At 51.1% G+C, this 17,035-nt stretch overlaps 1 protein-coding gene across 2 annotated transcripts in view; it reads right to left on the minus strand.

The window, feature by feature from the left end:
* Nucleotides 1-3,394: 3,394 nt before the first annotated feature.
* The window catches only part of NLRC5 (NLR family CARD domain containing 5), a 74,875-nt gene continuing 61,234 nt past the window's right edge, over nt 3,395-17,035 (minus strand). The window contains exons 34-49 of one of the 2 annotated variants that reach the window (XM_019754160.3): nt 16,722-16,799; nt 15,852-15,935; nt 15,465-15,548; nt 13,842-13,925; nt 13,157-13,240; nt 10,683-10,766; nt 9,388-9,471; nt 8,910-8,993; nt 8,544-8,627; nt 8,330-8,407; nt 7,509-7,592; nt 7,352-7,423; nt 7,020-7,103; nt 5,718-5,801; nt 5,299-5,382; nt 3,395-4,488 (exon numbers count right to left, since the gene is read on the minus strand). In XM_019754160.3, coding sequence (XP_019609719.3) covers nt 4,377-4,488; nt 5,299-5,382; nt 5,718-5,801; nt 7,020-7,103; nt 7,352-7,423; nt 7,509-7,592; nt 8,330-8,407; nt 8,544-8,627; nt 8,910-8,993; nt 9,388-9,471; nt 10,683-10,766; nt 13,157-13,240; nt 13,842-13,925; nt 15,465-15,548; nt 15,852-15,935; nt 16,722-16,799 — 1,348 coding nt within the window. In that variant the 3' untranslated portion in view covers nt 3,395-4,376. Of the gene's footprint in view, nt 4,489-5,298; nt 5,383-5,717; nt 5,802-7,019; nt 7,104-7,351; nt 7,424-7,508; nt 7,593-8,329; nt 8,408-8,543; nt 8,628-8,909; nt 8,994-9,387; nt 9,472-10,560; nt 10,767-13,156; nt 13,241-13,841; nt 13,926-15,464; nt 15,549-15,851; nt 15,936-16,721; nt 16,800-17,035 lie in introns of those variants that run through there. The other variant, XR_012490165.2, reaches the window with a different exon arrangement.

Below are 17,035 nucleotides of genomic sequence, written 5' to 3' on the forward strand. Positions count from 1 at the left end.
CTTTCCTTCTTGCTCCAGGGTCGGAATCTGAGCTCCACTGATACTCACTGTGTGACCTTGGGCAAGTCTTGTTCCTCACTGGGCTGCAGTTTTCTCATTTGTGAAATGGGGGACGATTGTTGCTGGCATTGTGGCTATGGGTCTAGAGGAGATCATGCATGGTGGAGCTCCAGAACTATAACCATGAAAGGCAGGCGACAGCGGATTCACAACCGTCCCTGAGGGAGCAGACCTTAACCGTAAGGTCGTCTCTGCAGCTGGAGGAAGTAGGTCCTTGTGCCTTGTCTAATTTTGCTCATCCCCTCACTGTACAGATGAGGAAACTGGGGCTACAACTGTGGGATTATGAGTCTCAAAATTTGACAGTTGATAAGAGAGTAGGTCCTAAGACTTCTCATCTCAAGGTCAAAAACATTCTTTCCCGCTTTCTTGTTTCTATATGAGACGGTGGATGTTAACTAAATTTCCTGGGGTAATCATTTCGCAGTATATGTAAGTCACATCATTATGCCACACACCTTAAACTTATAGAGTGCTTGCTGTATGTCAATTATATCTCAGTAAAGCTGCAAAAAAATGGGGGAAAAAGTCACAAAGACCCAGGTTCGATTCCTAGTGCTACAACTTATTAGCTGTGCGCCTTTGGGCAAACTGAGAACAACCTCTGGGTTTCGGTGTCCTCATCTGTGAAGGGAGCGTCACCAGAAACCTCAAGACAAAATGGGGAGTGCATGTGGGTGCAAAGGCTTGCCTAGCCTCTCCAAGAGGCAACACACTCACTCCCTGGAGGCCGTGGGTCTCTAACCCTGGCTGCACATTAGTTTTGCCTGGGGAGCTTCCTAAATATATATGTTTTCAACTTTTATTTATTTTAAGTGTGTTTTTCCAGGACCCATCAGCTCCAAGTCAAGTAGTTGTTTCAATCTAGTTGTGGAGGGCGCAGCTCACACTGGTCTATGTGGAGATCGAACTGGCAACCTTGTTGTTAAGAGCACAGCGCTCTAACCAACTGAGCTAACTGGCCGCTCCTCTAAATATATTTTTAAAGGTACATTAAAAAGCTCCCTGGGTGATTCTAATGTGCAGTCAGGGTTGAGATCCACTCCCCAGTCTACAGTCCTGCTAAGTGTGGTACAGCAGCATAGACAAATCCCAGGCCTCATCCCAGACCCGCTGAACCCGATTCCGCATGTTAACAAGACCCCCAGATGATTCAATGCACATTGCAGTTTCCGTATGTTCAATCTGATAGTTTGAGAAGTACCAGCATGGACAGTGGATTTTAGACATGTGTTTTGAGGGAAAGACAGAGGAGGTAATTTGGGAGGATTCAAAGCCTGTGGAGACGGGAAGGGAGATTTTGTGACTCCCATCAGAAAGGTGGATATTCGATCTGTGAAACCGTAGGACGGAGGCCAAGTGACAGTGTCTGTCAATCAGCCTGGCAGAGAGACATGGCCACGTATCGGCCTGAGTACATTCTTAGTGAGAAGACTCATGTGCGAGCCGGGAGCACTATTTTGATTCACTGCTTACTGGCCCATAGCCTTACTTCTCTTTGAATTTTATCTATTTTCATGTACATATTTAAACAGAGCCTACTTTGGGGAGGAAGGAGGCAGGGAGACTGGACCCCATCATTGTTGGCTAGAAACAGAGTCCAGGCCTCCAAGCAGGCAGGTGGCAGGAGAGGAAGATTCTTAATGAAAGAAACAAGGTGACTGCACAGCAACCTGACGGGCCCAGCCAGCTCTGCAGTGCTGACAATACTGTGGACTTTTCAGGGCAGCTGCTGAAATTTTCTTGAAGCTTAGAACTTGGGCAGAGCTGAAGGGGAAAGCAGGAGAAGGGAAAAGTGAAACAAAAAAACAGCAAATGGAAAGAATGTCTCTGAGCTCCTGGTGCTGCCAGCTGTGCATTTCACCCGGCCTGGGGTTTCTGGTTGGTGCTGTTCCTTCCTCAGCCATCACTTTCCCAATCAAGGCATGTTCAGGCTTTGAGGGACTCATACTTCAGTCTTGGACAAGGGGCGGAAGCAGTACAACTGAGGGCCCAAGGTCACCTTAGCATCATTTCCCCAGAAGGAGAGATAGAATTTTTGGGCTCAAGTTTTCCAGGTAAACTTTTTGGATCTTCTACCTGCCTATCCCCTTCCCCATGATGAGGCTGATGGGCCTACTCAGTGCCAGGTGTGCTGTGACACTGACCCCATAAGGGTGTCCCTGCGTAGGGTGTGGGTGCTTGGCACTTGGCCAGAGAACTTTTTCTTCCTGCTTGGCAGGGAACCAGGGACAACGTGGAGGGTGGCAAAAGTCAGGGCTGAGGCATCCAGGTGTGCCACTAGCAGGCTAGGACATTCCAAGCTCCTAGGCCACGTGGAACAACCCCTAACATCACCTCCTGACTTCGTTCTGGGTCCAATGGCAAAGGAAATGATCTCAGGAATCGCCAGTGGGCCAGCCTGCCCTCCAGTGGTGCTTGGCGGTAACTGCACTTTGTCTGCCTGCTTTTCACATTGTGCTGAAAAAGGCTCCCCTGAGATCAACTTGTTCAGCTCACAGGTAAGTGACTGGGAGGGAGTGCTGTTCTCCTGTCTTTTCAAGCATCTCTCCATCTTATATGATATCGAACCCTAAAAGAGGAAGGGAACTAGCATGTATGTAACCAGTACCTACCTCTTCATGCTCGGGACTTTGTATACCTTGCTTCCCTGACCCCTCCAAAAGTCCTGAGGGCTGGGAGCTATTACTAACTCATGTGCAAAAACACTCCTGTCCTCGAAGCCAGGCAGCAAGGGGTCACATCACAGTCCATTCCATGTCCCTCTGACTTCTAAAGCCATGTCCCTAACGTACCACCCACCTGTGGAAACCCTCTATGCCAGACGTTTCCAGGCTCTCACAAGGACCAGGCAAGCAGCAAATGGGAGAGGGGAGCCCTGGGGAGCGGTGGGGACTGTGGCAAACGGAGGGATGTGTGCCACATCTAAAGGGCACACTCATTTGGATCCAGCAGATGACTCTTAGTGGGAATATTAGACTAGCACCTAAGAGAAGCTGAAAATCTGTATTTTTATGTAAAAGTTCCCAATTTTAAATACTGACGATGAACTCAGAAAAGGATTTAAATGTAATGCAAGTACAACAGAGAAGATTTCTAACACGTTGACCCCTCGTAACACCTTCATAGTGCAGGTGAGTTACCGGATAGAGGAGGTGAGTTACCTACAATCACATGACCAGGCAGAGACAGAGCATGGACTTGACCCCATGTCTCCTGACTCCCAGACCAGTGCTCCTCTCAGCACACCTCTCTGTGGTCTGCTCTGTTCTCCAGGCCCCGGGGCAGAACCACTTCTGTCTTCCGTGAGGTGGTAGGACTCATCAGACTCAGGTTAGAGGCTGGGAGATCATCCACATTTATTAGTCACTGTTGCTTAGAGTGTAGCAGGGCTGTCTCTGTGCCCTCTTAGGAGTAACAAGAACACTGTAGAACATATGCAGCCCCCAGGAGCTCACCCAGATCCCACTGAGGTAGTAGCTGGACCCCATGTCCTTGCCTGATGACCTTGGCAGAGCTCAGCCCTTGGATCTTTAGACAGGACAGACCGCCCATCCACTCCCCAGGTCAGGCTGGCTCTCCCTGGATCTGGGCCTAACGTTCTTAGAAGTCAGCATTTAAAGGGAGGAGGTCATCCCATTTACAGATGGGAACACTGAGGCTTGAGGCAGGAGAGGACTCATCCAGAAGCCTCACAGTTGAGTCCCCGTCTTGGCCCAAAGTCCTGGCCCTCGGGCCACTGGGCTGGTTAGTGCTTAGACACTCTCCCTATCCCAGTTCTGGGCGGAAGACATTCTCTGGCTTAGCTGCTCTGGAAATACAATTTACAAATACATACTTGGTTTAAAAAAAGTAATAAATTAGATCTTGGACCAGCCTGAGGGCATCTGGCCAGCCACATGCCATGACATGGACATTTGTCATGTGTCATATATAGATCACCAATCATGTGTCCTGCCATGTATGGTGCTAGAACCTATGACACTGACCCACGGGCCACACTGCATGTTCCATATAAAACCACCGGAACTCTGCCATGTGTGACCTTCTGTGTCATGTGTCACATCATGACACCCTTATTGTGCCATATGTCCCTAACTGGTCATGCATGACACACGTGACACAGGGTAGTCTATTGACCTTACGAGGCTTCTGGCTCCAAAACCGTCCTCCTTGAAGACTGTAGCAGATCAAATGTGCCCTTCCCTCCTGAGGCAAGGTGCAGGGGCACCCAGCTGAGGCCCTTCCTGCGCCCTCTATCCTGGTGGTTGCAAGTTGACATCCTTTGGCCGGATTCGAAGGGTCTTGAGGGGCCATCAAGTACCCCGAGGGGCCTGTGGCTGGTTGTGGAAGAAAGCAAAGTCCAGCCTGGGCTCCTGGATGTGCAGATGCTGGGCCATGTCGGGGGGAATGGGGTTATTCCAGAGGCTGTGGGACACAGAGACAGACACTCAGCACTCAGCCTCTTGTCTCTGCCCTCTGTCCTAGCTACAGCTGGAAAGACTGAGGCCCCAAGGGGAAGAGCTGTGTCCAGAGGTACCTGGCCGAGGCAGGTATTAGACCAGCATGGCTACACTAGGGAGATGGTGTCCCCTACACCCACCCCTGACTTCTTCCACTCAATCTTCTTCCCTGGGAGCTAGTGATCCCAGTCAGATCCCTGTTCATATGACACATTGCAAAGAAGGAAAAAGCTCCCCTCATTTAAGACACTTTACTTCTGTTGTCTGAAACTGTCATAATATGTTTATTATAGAACAAGACACTTCACTATCATCTACTAGAAATCTAACATGTCTACTATGTGAATGGTGTCCCTTGGATGCAATGCCTTTGTGCAGTGCACAACCCATACAACTGTATGCATATATGGTGGCTCTGATTATAGCTACCACATTAAGTGCTTAGTATGTGCCAAGAATCGTGCTCAGTGCTTTACACTATCATTTAATTCTCACAGCAACTCTCTAAGGTAAATACTATCATTATCCCCATTTTATAGATGAGGAAATTGAGGTTTGGAGAGGTTGAGTTACTGATGCAAAGTTACACAATCGGCAAATGGCAGAGCTAGGATTTGACCCAGGTCTGCTTGCTGCCAAACTCTCGGTGGAGTGGTCCAAGTCTCCTTGATAATCCCCAACTCAGGCCCTGCCTCCTCCTACTGGGAGTCCCCTGACACTGTAGGGTTGCTGTGGCCTCCCACCTACCATCCTGCCCCCTGCAAGCCCTTGTTACCGTATCACTTGGATGCCAGAGCCCTGCGCCAGCCCTTGAGCCAGGAGCCCGGCTCCATAAGCTGTGATCCGATTCTTTTCCAGGCTTTCCAGTGGACAGCAGAGGAAGGGGAAAGAGAGAGACTGGCATGAGATGGGGAGAGGGGGCTTCCCTATGTCCATTCCCCGGGGCCAAGATGGGGGGACATGGCTTCTCTGCTTAGAGAACCCCACAGACAACAGTGCAGCAGGGAAGCCGAAGTCTGGGACCCAGGGAGAGTTAAGCTCGGTAACGGCTTGGAGCAGATCGGAGTGTGTAAGTCAAAGAGGGCTTCCTGGGAGGCAGCATCCTGGCCTCGTGGCCTCGTGGCTTTCCCCAGGATGTAGGCCCCCTCTGGCCCTCCCTGACCCCTCTGGCTTCCCAGGATGTGCCCCTCATACTCCACTCTCTTCAGCCGGCCCATCTGCGGCAGGACCCCAGCCAGCTCAGCAGCTGCCTCATCCCCAAGCAGATTCCAGGACAGCCTGCAAGGTCGGCAACAGGAGAGCAGTGAGGTTGAGAAGTAAAGATAAGGTGGCAGGTGGGGAGGGCTGGGGGCCAACGGGGTGGCAGTGGTGCTGTGCATGTGCAAGAGAGGCGCCTGCTGGGGGCTGTGTGCCCTCTCCTGAAGACTTTTCAGGGCACAGGTGGCTCCTTCCTCCCCCAACCCCATTCCCAAGCTGGTCACCTCTCAAGAACCCAGACAGCTTAGGACCTGGTTGTCCCGAGAGTTCAGAACACATGATCTGAGGGAACAAGGTCATGAGCCATGCATGTGCCTCCATCATGATTTCTGTTACATCCATGCAACTCCTATATTATTGTTGCATATTTTTCTTTAAATCAGTTCTCCCCTCCCTCTTTTTTTTCACTTTAAGAAATTAATCTTAGGAAACATTTATCACTATTGCCCATGGAAAACCCATGTTTAGGAACTTGAATAGAAAGACGCTACAAGGGTAAATGCAGTGCAAACTACAGTATTAACTTGTAGCTGGAACCTGTGTTCTTCCTAAGATGCTGGGCCTGTGGCTTGCCCCCTGCTGGCTAAAAAGGGAGAATCACCCGTGTTAGGTGTTAAAGATGAGTTAATACTCATCAGCCTTTCTCTTTGGTGTAAAGTAATGACAAACAGTAAAATCTTTAGGATACAAACCTTGAAATCTTATAATCACTTGAGCCTTGTACTTTGGGAAATAATATTTTCTTCCATACTGCGGTCTGAGTCCCAGGCTAGTCCTGGCAGTCTAGTTTACTCCTGAGGCAGTGCTGCAAGGCTCCAAGGTCTGAGTGCCTCTGATTGCCAAAGGGGAGGTGGGCATGGCCAGTGGGCAGGTCGGGGGCCTGCTGGCTTCAGCCACTCTTCACTGCCAATAGGTGTTTCATAAATCAAGGTTCCATATACCAGGCTGGTCTATCCAGCCACCTTACAAAGGGAAGGTCAGGGGCCAAGAGCCTATAGAGACCATCTGGCCACGCCACAGGTGGGGAAACAGGCTGGAGAAGCTGAACAGCCTGGCTCAACATCACTCCCAGCTCAAGTGTAACACTCCCCCAAGAGGAGGTTTGAGCATCAGTGACCTCCCTGTTTACAGATGGGAGGACCTCTGGGAGGAAGAAACCAACTCTAGGCCATGCAGTGTGCTGGGACCAAGCTCCTAGAGGCCCACTTCTCCCAGCTCAGGGTTCTCCCCAGCACTCACAGGATTTCTTCCAGTACTGGGCAAAGCACGATGCTGGCAGTGAGGGGCTTGGCTGTCTGGTTGTCAATCTCACACGAAACCAGGCTGAGGAAGGTAAGATGGAGGTGTCTGAGTCGAGGGTGCCTCCAGCTAGTCCCCCTTCCCCCATACTGCAATCTGAACAGGAGGGAGCAGAGTGGCCAGGGTACGGGCCAGGGTAGGAATTTTAGGAAAGTGCCCCTTTTTACCCCAGGCTCTCCCTGTACCGGAAGCCTCTGTCCCTTCAAAGGCCTTCCCAGGTGTCAGGCTTAGCCAGAGAAGGGCGGCCCAGGGAGTCAGAGGGCGTTACTTACTCTATATGCCTGAGCAGTGGGAGCCCCTGACGGAAACGTGGGACCCCTCCAGCCAGGCTGTTCTCTGCCAAGCTGCAGAGCAGAAAGATACCTGTAAGAGGAACCCCTAGATCCTCCCAGCCTGTCCCCCTGCCCAGGCTCCATGACCCCTACCCACCTGATCTCTTCCACATATGGGCATCCATCCAGGGCCTGGCCCAGGCTCAGTGCCCCGTCTGGGCCTAGACGGCTGGACTGCAGGCTGGGAAAAGGGGAGAGGGTGAGGGAAGCCTGGGGGACCAGGTATGGGAGTTGGGGGGCTGGATCCCCCCACCCTCAGCTTTGTATCAGGCTGTACTGCTAGACCTTAGACAGTCTTTGGGTAACTGCCATCCAAGCATCGTCTCTACCCACACAGGACCTGGGTGGGTATCAAGGGCCCTGGCTTTGGGGTTTGAGAGTCTAATTTCAAGGCGTGGCTCCTTCATATAGTAATAAGGTGAATTCTCCACACCTCTCCTGTCTTTAGTTCAGTTGCCTGGAAAATGGCGCATCTAGAAATCTAGGCCCTACAGAACTGCTATGAGGCTCAAATGAGACCATGGATATAAACTGTAAAGTGCTGGGGCCATGCTTCTTGGCACTTTGCTGACATTTCTTTGCTCACCCTCAGAGATGGGCTCAGGGTCTCACTGAGCTGGGACTGCTGTAATTCTTTTACAGATGAGGAAACTGAAACTCAGAAAAGGGGAGGGACTTGGCCACAGGTACAGAGGGGCTGGTGGCAGAGCCAGGACTAGGCCCTGTCTCCTGATTTTCCTGCCCCAGACTCCAGAGGCGGGAGAGGAGCAGGGGGGAGAGGGGACAGCCAGCCCAGCACATGACACAGTTTGCCATAAGGCAGGACAGCTCAACAGAAGGAGAACTTAACCCCCAAGCACTCCCGGAGAAACCCTGTCCCGCTAGCTCTGCATACACCACAGGCAGGGGAACACTTACTGCAGGACTCTCAGGTGCTGGGGCAGCCCCTGGGCCAGCTCCAGGGCTGTGGGATCCCCCAGGGCATTGCAGCCAAGCCTGAAAGGAGAGAAAGGATGAAGTTGGGTACCGGCCCATGCCAGACCCCTGCCCTGTGTCCACTGAAGGAGATAAGGGCCAGGTGGGCTGTGGGGACACACAGGGCTGAGGGCAGCCCACCTGGGCACACACTCACATCAGTTCCTCCAGGTGCTTGCAAAGGGCAAGAGACTCCGCCAACCGCACTCCTCCAGCCGGGCTAATGCCATTTCCTGATAGGCTGAGGGAGGGGTAGACCTCAGACCCTCAGACCCTCCAACTCCGCCCACCCACCCCCACTCCTGCCGCACACCCTTCCAGCCTGGTGGGGCAGAAAGGCCCAGAGAAGGGTAGCAGCTGGGCTGGCTCAAGGTCCCAAAGTCAGCAGGGCCAGGAGGTAACCCAATCCCACTGCCTAGACGCTGAACTTGAGGGAGGAATGTCAGCCTGAGTCAGAAGCCAGTGTCTCTCGCAGACCACGGGGTGGCACTGAGGGCCCCTCTCGGTAGGGCTGGCCACTCACTCTATCTTCCTGAGCTTGGGCAGCTCCGGCAGGACGGCAGCCAAGTGCTGGGCACCCGTGTCTCCAATCTGGTTGTAGCTCAAGCTTGGGGAGAGAACAGCGGAAGAATTGGAACCGTCAGCCTGCCACCCCCCTCATCTTGTCCACCTCTCCACCCCAGTACCGGAGGAGGCTGAAATGTACTGGAAGGGCTCAGCTCACACTGATGCAGTGCCGTCTTCCTATGTTGGGTGAGGACTCCAAACTCTTCTCTTGTGTTTAGGATGACCACCCTGATGTCTGCCCCAAACCCGTCTTGCTGCAGCCAACCCTCCCATCCTATCTTTGGGTCTCCCAAGGTTCTACGTCTGGGGTTATGTTGTGGAGAAGTGGGTGAAGGTGATTAGACGAAGTAAGGAGTGACTTCAAGGAGCCCCTTGCTTTTGTTATCGTCCCCTGCCAAAATTGTTTTGGGCCTGGGAAAGGACAGGAAACTCACCCCAGCTCCTCCAAGCTGGCGGCAGCTCTGAGAGTCTTGGAAAGGTGGTAACAGCCGATGTCACCAATGTCGTTGTTGCTCAGACTGGAGAAGCAGGGAATAGGCCGAGAGGCCTTAGTCAGGAGTAAAGCCTTTTGCAGGTGCCGTGCTAAGAACTCTACAGTTTGCAAAGCATTTACACATCCAAGAACTCATATGCCAGTCACAAAACTTCAAGGGAAAGAAAGACGGGCAAGGTAGGCATGACTGAACCCAATACCCAGGTGAGAAGACAGAGGCACGGGGAAAATCCGTGACTGGCCAAAGACTCCAAGTGATTCCCAGGCAAGGTGGAAAGGCAAGCCCAGGGCTGCTGGCCTGGGAGAGGTAGCCACGTGTTCTGGTTTGGCCAGGCTTTGCCTCAGCCAGTGTCAGAGATCTTCAGGCCAGCCCAGCTGAATGGCAACTTTATATGGGTTCCACGGTTCAGGCAAATTGTTTCTACAGGCATATTTCGTTCTAATCTGTGCAAGTGGTGGCTTTTTCCTTAAGCCTAGTCTACTGTCATTTCTGCACTCTGACCTTGCCTGCCTCGGTCAAAAATAAAACGAAACAGCTGTTGCAAACTTAGCCCTATGTTAAATGTTTGTCCAACAGTTGTTTGTTTTCTTTTTTGTTTTGCAAATTAAATTTAGCCAAGTGCCTTTCAGTACATTAATTTTGGGTGAAATGACCTGGTCCCATATGATATGCTCCCCCAAACTCTCTGACCTCATTTCCTATGCAATCTGCACTGCCAGAGGGGGTGGGGACTTGGATAAAAACAAAGCAATGCTTTGTGTTATGCTTGGGTTTGTTTTTAGTCACCATATTTTATATTTTGAAAAAATCACATGAAAACAGTGTGTGATATTTGTTTATCAACGTGAACAGGGGCACCAGGGAGAATATCAGTCACCAGACCTGAGTCTAGACCACACTGTGGTCTGTGGCCCCAGGATTGGCATCGCCTGGGAGCTTGTTACAGGTACAGAATCTAGGCAACCCAGACCCATGGAATCAGAAATGTGAACCAGAACAGGGTGAATTTGTGCACTTGAAGGGTTGTTCTAGGACTTGTCCCCAACCCTTCATGTCCCTTTTGTAGCCTGGGGGAAGGTGGTGGCATTAAAAGGCAAGAGTTGTGGAACCGACCTGGCGGGATACAGGCAAGTCCCGAAGATGGGAGTGCCCCCAGTGCTTCCGTGGGCAAGTTGTCCTACCAGAGCGGGGGAGCATGTCCTTCCCATCATTCCCATGGTCACTCTGTCACTCACCAGAGGCTCTGCAGGAAGGTCATGTGGCTTAGTCCTTGAGCCAGCACAGCCAGGGTGGAGCTGCCCAGCGGGAAGTGGCTAAGGCTGGAGGGGAGGAGATCAGAGGAGTAATTAGCATCACTGGGGTTGGGTCTCAGGAGCAGACCAAGGCCCGTCTAGTCCAGCTGCTTGAGGCCTCTGTGCTTAGCAATGCCCAGGGACGGCCAAGACAGCCACTTATACGCACACAGTATAAAATATCATACAAATTTGCCCTGGGAGATCCAAATGCTGATTCTCTGCACGAATTATTAGGCCATCCAAACGGCAGTTCTATTTCTGAATCACACTGGACCCAGACTACTGATCAGTAGTCATAGCAACCGCACATCTAGCACGTGCTACAGGCCGAGGCCATCTTGAGAAGTGGGTCTGTTATCAACCCCATTTGACAGATGAGGAACACTGAGGCTCAGAGAGTTACACAATTTGTTCAAAGTCACACATAGGAAGTGGCAGTATCGGGAGCAGAACCCAAGGCTGTAGGAATCCCACTCCTTCCAGCTCCGAGCTGGGCAGGAGAGAGGAATCATAACAAAAATAGCCAATACTTGTCAAGTGTGAACTCTGTTTTAAGGACTTAATATGTATTAGCTCATTCATCCCACGACTACCCTTGAAGGACGGTATAGTTATTATCCCCAAAGTTAAAATAAGGAAAAAAGCCCAGAGAGGTTAAGTAACTTGCCCAAGCTCACACATTAAGAGGTGGAATTGAGAGGTGACAACTGTCCTGGTTCGTCTAGAATTGAAGGTTTTTCTAGAATGTGGGACTTTCAGCCCCAGGCAAACTGGGATAGTTGGTCACCCTACCAAGTGTTAAACCCAGGTGGTATGGCTCCTAACCAGGGTCCAGGCCCTTCACCATTTTGCTACAGAGTGACAGGTGGGAGATGTTGGCTGGATTTGAGGGAAGCGGCTTGTCAGGGAGGAGACACTCAGAAATGACAGATCTGAAACTGAAAGAGGCCTCTGGAGCAGTGAGGACCCACCCCCTTCCTTCAGACAGGGACGGTATCATTATAGATGGGGTGACTGAGGAGGTGAGAGGTTTACGAAGCGCTAGGTGTCCGGGTAGTCAGCAGAAAGGGTACCGCGTTTGTCCTGTTCTCCACAGGACCTCCAGGCCCTGCCCCAGGTGCCCAGGTGAACACATATTTGTCAAACACATGAATGAGCCAATGAGTGACCTTACTGGGCCTCCAACCACCCTAATGAAAGCTCCCAGAGGCAGGGAGGCTGAGCAGAGGTGCAGGCACATGGCGGGAGGCCAAAGAAACAGCTCAGTGGGAAGACAGTTGGGTCCTCTGGCCAAGGGTCTCCCTAACACCATCCCCCCGCTCCCTGGGACAAGCAAAGGAGGACAAAGAGGGAGAATTTCATTGCTGAGGGGCAAAAAGTCAGAAGGCTACTTTTAAACTGTATTCAAAACATATGTCGAAAAAAATCTGGGGAAAAGTTCACCAACAGCTTTTTCACAGAAGTTTTCCCAGGAGGTGTCACTGTCCTTTGTTACATATTTCTGTCATGATGGACCTTTTTATAACTAGTGTGTATTTTTGGTGACTAGAAAACCTTACAGATTAAAAGCAGAAAATGCTGTTAAAATGTTCCATCTAGATGCTGTTTGGTCTGTGCAAGACGAGCACCTGTCCTTTACACTGAGGCTGTTTCTGGTGTTTCTGCGAATTTGGTGACTCCAGATAATAGGTGTCAGTTACTAAGATATATAGTATATATTGATATATATGTATATATACATACATACATATACATATATGTATTAGGCAAATGACAGTAAACATCTGTGGATTTTTTTTTTGCCCAGAGTTTGTTTCCATTTCTTCTGTTAATGGCACCCTGAAATACCACCCCCCACTAAGTCCAGATAAGTGGGTGGTCCTATGACCCAGATCTGGCCAATCAGAATATTGGGTGCTCAGAGCCACAGTGATTGGTTTAGGGGTGGGCATGTGACCTGAGCCAGTCCAGTGAGACTCAACCTAGGCCTTGTGTTGTAGTTATTGGGAGAAAGATGCTCCCTGTCCACTAAGCTGGTAGAAAGCAAGTGCAGGGATAGCCTGCCTGAGAGTGAAGGCAAGATGGAGAGAGACACAGACAGGGGCATGGATGGGGGCATGGTGGAACAATTACAGAGCCTGGATCCAGCCAAGCCTGAAGTCAGTGGCCTTGTAATTTTCAGTGACATGAGCCAATACATTTCTGGCTTGGGTCGGTTACAATGAGTATTCTCTTTCCTGTGATCAGGCATTTCAATAGCACTCAGAGCCAGGTATGGAAGTAAAACAGAGAGCATTCAACTCACTGGGGTCCACCCAGGGATTGGAAAGTTTGTGTTCACAAAACATGCAAAGGTTCCTAGGCATATGCTCCCAACAACTGCCTCACCTCCACCCAGTACCGCCGCCACTTACTCAAGCCTCTTCAGCCAGCACTTGCCCTCAAGGGCCCCCACCAGCACCTTGGTGTCCTGTTCGCCAAGCTGATTGTTGGACAAGCTGCGGGGGACGGAGCATAAGGTGAGGGTTAGACATGCCTGCCTAGCCTCTGGAGCTGAGCTGTCTTGTCAGCCCCCTCATTCCCGCAAGGAGCCCCTCTCAGACCAGCCCTCCTGTCCAGGCTGCATGGGGGCGTTCCTGGCTCCAAGGGTTGGACTCTGGGGTCCCAGAAGAGGGGACATGGCAATCACAGCTTACCCAGCTAAGAAAGGATACCCTGGATGAGGGTTGCAGAAGAGAAAGCCAGGCACAAAGGACACACACGTGCAATGACTCCTTCTGACCCTTAGCTCTCTCTGTACCCCGACACCTATAGCCACCCTGGGCAGAGAAGGATTCTGAGCCCATTTTACAGATGAAGCAGTCCAAGCCTAGAAAGGCACAGTTATTGGACCAGAGTCACTCTGAGTGAGCGGTCAAGTTGGGACCAAGAACACAGCGCTCAGCCTTCGCCAGGCCACACGGAGTGTCTGGGCTTCATCAGAGAGAAAAGTGATGGGTGGAGATCCAGTACCCACCTTCCCAAAGGCCCCACTGTCCTCTCCACCCCTTGCCCTCAGATGAGCCACCCCCTCTCAGACCCCTTCACCCTGTGACTCACTCTAGCTCCTCCAGGTGGTGACAATGGCTCAGACCAGATGCCAGGCAGGCCAGGCCCTCGGAGCTCACACAGCTGGAAGCCAACCTGGTGGGGGTCAAAGAGCAATAGGTCATGCAGGAGCTCTGGGTCTTGGAGCCCTGAATGCGGGGGAGGGGGGGCAGAGGGCAAACAGGTAGGTGGGGAGCAGCTGCACAGGGCGGCAGGTGGGGGCAGTGTGCGGGGGCCCTCCTTCCCATCATACATTTCTCCCATCTTGGAATCACTTAGCCAAGATACAGCCTGGAGGGGGGAGCATGGACTAGTTGAGTATTATCTGAAGCCACAATCATTCAGGCAGCAACTTCACAATTTATGCCACAATCAGGCATTACTGTAAAGTCTAGTTAGTTACTGTCCTTTACCACGAGCTCTGCCTCTTTATTTAAATGACAAAAAAAGGTAGCAAGTATTGGAGAGGTATTAAATATACATTGGCACCAAAAGAAGACCTTCTCCTTGATGTGAGCAGTGGGATTAAAAGAGAACCAACAGAAAAGCTCCATGTTGTAACCACCATACTGATAATTGATTCAGGCAAGAATTACCAACGGATGCTAAAATTCATGGGTGAAAGTTTAGGAAGAACAGAATGTTTACATAGTCTTAAAGTGTCTCCTCATAAGATACTTGTTAATTAGAAAGGGAAAAATAGTAGCTTTGCAAGTGAAGAAACCCGGCAAAAGCCACCTTAACCAGGTGACCAGTGAACGCCATCAGTCAGAGGACAAACAGACATCACATGCCTCCCGGTGTGACGCACTGAGTAGACCACAACAGCACCTCTGTGATATTCCTGCCCAAATGCAGAACTTCAATCTAAGCATGATGAAACATCAGACAAACTCAAGCTGAAGGGCAGTCTGCAAAATAACTGACCGGTAAATGTCTTGACAATATCATAAAAGACAAAGAAGGGCCAAGGACCTGCTCCAAACTGAAGGAGACTGAAGAGAGATGACAACGCAATGCAGTGTGCGATCCTGGATGGAATCCAGGACTGGACAAAACATGTGATAACGTGATTGGGACAATTGGCAAAAGTGGAATATAAACTGTAGTTTAGCTAATGATAGTGTATCAATGTTAAATGTCCTGAATTTTAGGTTTTTACTGGATCATGGGAGAGAATGTCCTTGTTCTTCAGAAATTCACTGAAATAGTAAGGGGTGAAGGGGCATGATTATGCAAATTACTTTCAAATGGTTCAAAAAGAAAGAAAGAGAGAGAGGGGAAGAAGCAAGTGGAGGGGTGAGGGAGAGAAGGGCAGAAGAAAAGAAAATGTGAAAAAGAATAATAACAAAGGGTGAATTTGAGAAAATAGTGTATGGAAGTACTTCTCAGTCTTCTTGCAACTTTTCTATTAGTTTGGAATTATTTCCAGATAACAAAGAAAAAGAAAGAAAGAATATTGAAAAGGGAATTGCTTTCTTGCCACGCGGCCAAGTGTGTGGCCATACACGCAGACATTTCCAGGGCCCACCAGTGCTGTGCAGAGTTCCTCTGAACCCAGGCTGGGGAGAACAGGAAGTGTGAGGGCAGGGCAGAGCTGCGCAGGGGGCCTGGCTGGCTGTCTTGTCTGCATACCGGAATTTCTTCAGCTCAGAGAGGGCCAGCAGGAGGCTGTGCAGGAGCAAGGAGCTGGCATCACAGAGGTTCACCTGGGACAAGCTGAAAAGGGCCAAGCACATTTCAGAGGATTTCAGGATGGACAACTTCAGGGGTCACCAAAAACGGGGGAAGGACCACGCGAGAGCTCCCAGTGGGGCAGGGCTCCCCTGTGCCACCCTGGAGCTGTCCCCCACAAGCCAAGTGTGACTCTCTCTTGCATAAGGAAGCAAGAATTCCCAGGTGTGGTGCTGCCCCAGGTTCTGCTCATCCCCATCCTGGCCTGGCCAGCATCTCACATGTGGCCTGGAGCGGGCACTGGGGTGGACCAGAGAACGCAGGGCCCCAGTGTTTCGGAGTGCTGACCTGAGCTGCTGCAGACTGGCACATGTCTCCATCAGCTGCCTGATAAGGAGGCTGTTGTGGGTCTCAAGGTCACAGTGAGCCAACCTGGAGGTAGACAGGGAGGCAGCATTTTCTGAATACCCCGTACTAGGGACTCAGTTCCTACCTGCAAGGAGCTTACCTTGAGGGGGTATATAAACGCTAATCAAATAAAGCTACAAAGTTACTATTCAATTATGGGAATTTCTATGAAGCTATGAAGGGGAGGTCCAGATGGGGCAGCTGGTATGGCCGTATAAGTTGTTCACTGCACAAGGAAACCTAACCAAGGAGGTGAGTTGGGGCTGAGGTCCAGCTATGGTCTCCTCCCCAGAATGTATACCTGCAGGGCTGCGTTCACCCAAAAGGGTGACATTTTTATTTCCAAAAATGGGCTGTATGGATCAGAGGTGCTGTGGATCCAGGCATCTATGAGTGGATAATGGGAGGACTTGACTAAGTCTGGGGCTCAGAGGGGCCTTCCCAAGGTGGTGGCATTTAAGCTGAGACCTGAAGGATGAGGGGGCCTTCGCCAGGTGAAGAAGGAGGAAGAAGGGAAGGGAGGAGAAAACATTCTGGGGAGGGAGCAGCCTGTATAAAGGCCCTGAGGTCATAGAGATCAAGATGGTGTTCGAGGAACTAAAAGCTGGTGGGGAGGACCAGGACCTGGGGTGGGGATGGATAGCACGGAGAGGCAGGTTGAGCCAGACCTCGTGTGGAGACTTTGGACATCAGAGGACTCTGAGCAGGGGCATGAGAAATACTGGTCAGAAGCAGAAGTGTCCCCTCTTTTCCCTCCCCCACTAATCCATCACCAGCCATTCCTCTGGGGCCCCAGGTACTGGGTCTCACCTGAGGGCCACAGCCTCTGGGTTCTCCTGACGGGGAAATTCCAGCTGGATGCAGAGCTGTTGCTGGGTCTCAGAGATGCTGAAGAGGGAAGGGGTGGCCAGTGTGAGGCCCATGGCCGCTTTCCTGTGTAGGCTGAATGGGTATCAAGCCTGCCCGGGCTATTGACTCTGAGCTCCCAGATCCAGTGGGGATCAGGATACAGGTCAGTGGGACCCCAAAGCCTCTGCTCTTAGCTACTCCACATCATTCTGTCACCTCTGGTCACAGAGCCACAATGTGTGTTATTGAAGTCTAGGGGCCACTTCCAGGCAACC

Source organism: Rhinolophus sinicus, chromosome 8 (assembly GCF_057876585.1).
Source record: "Rhinolophus sinicus isolate RSI-liver-muscle chromosome 8, RSI-T2T, whole genome shotgun sequence".
NCBI lineage: Eukaryota > Metazoa > Chordata > Mammalia > Chiroptera > Rhinolophidae > Rhinolophus > Rhinolophus sinicus.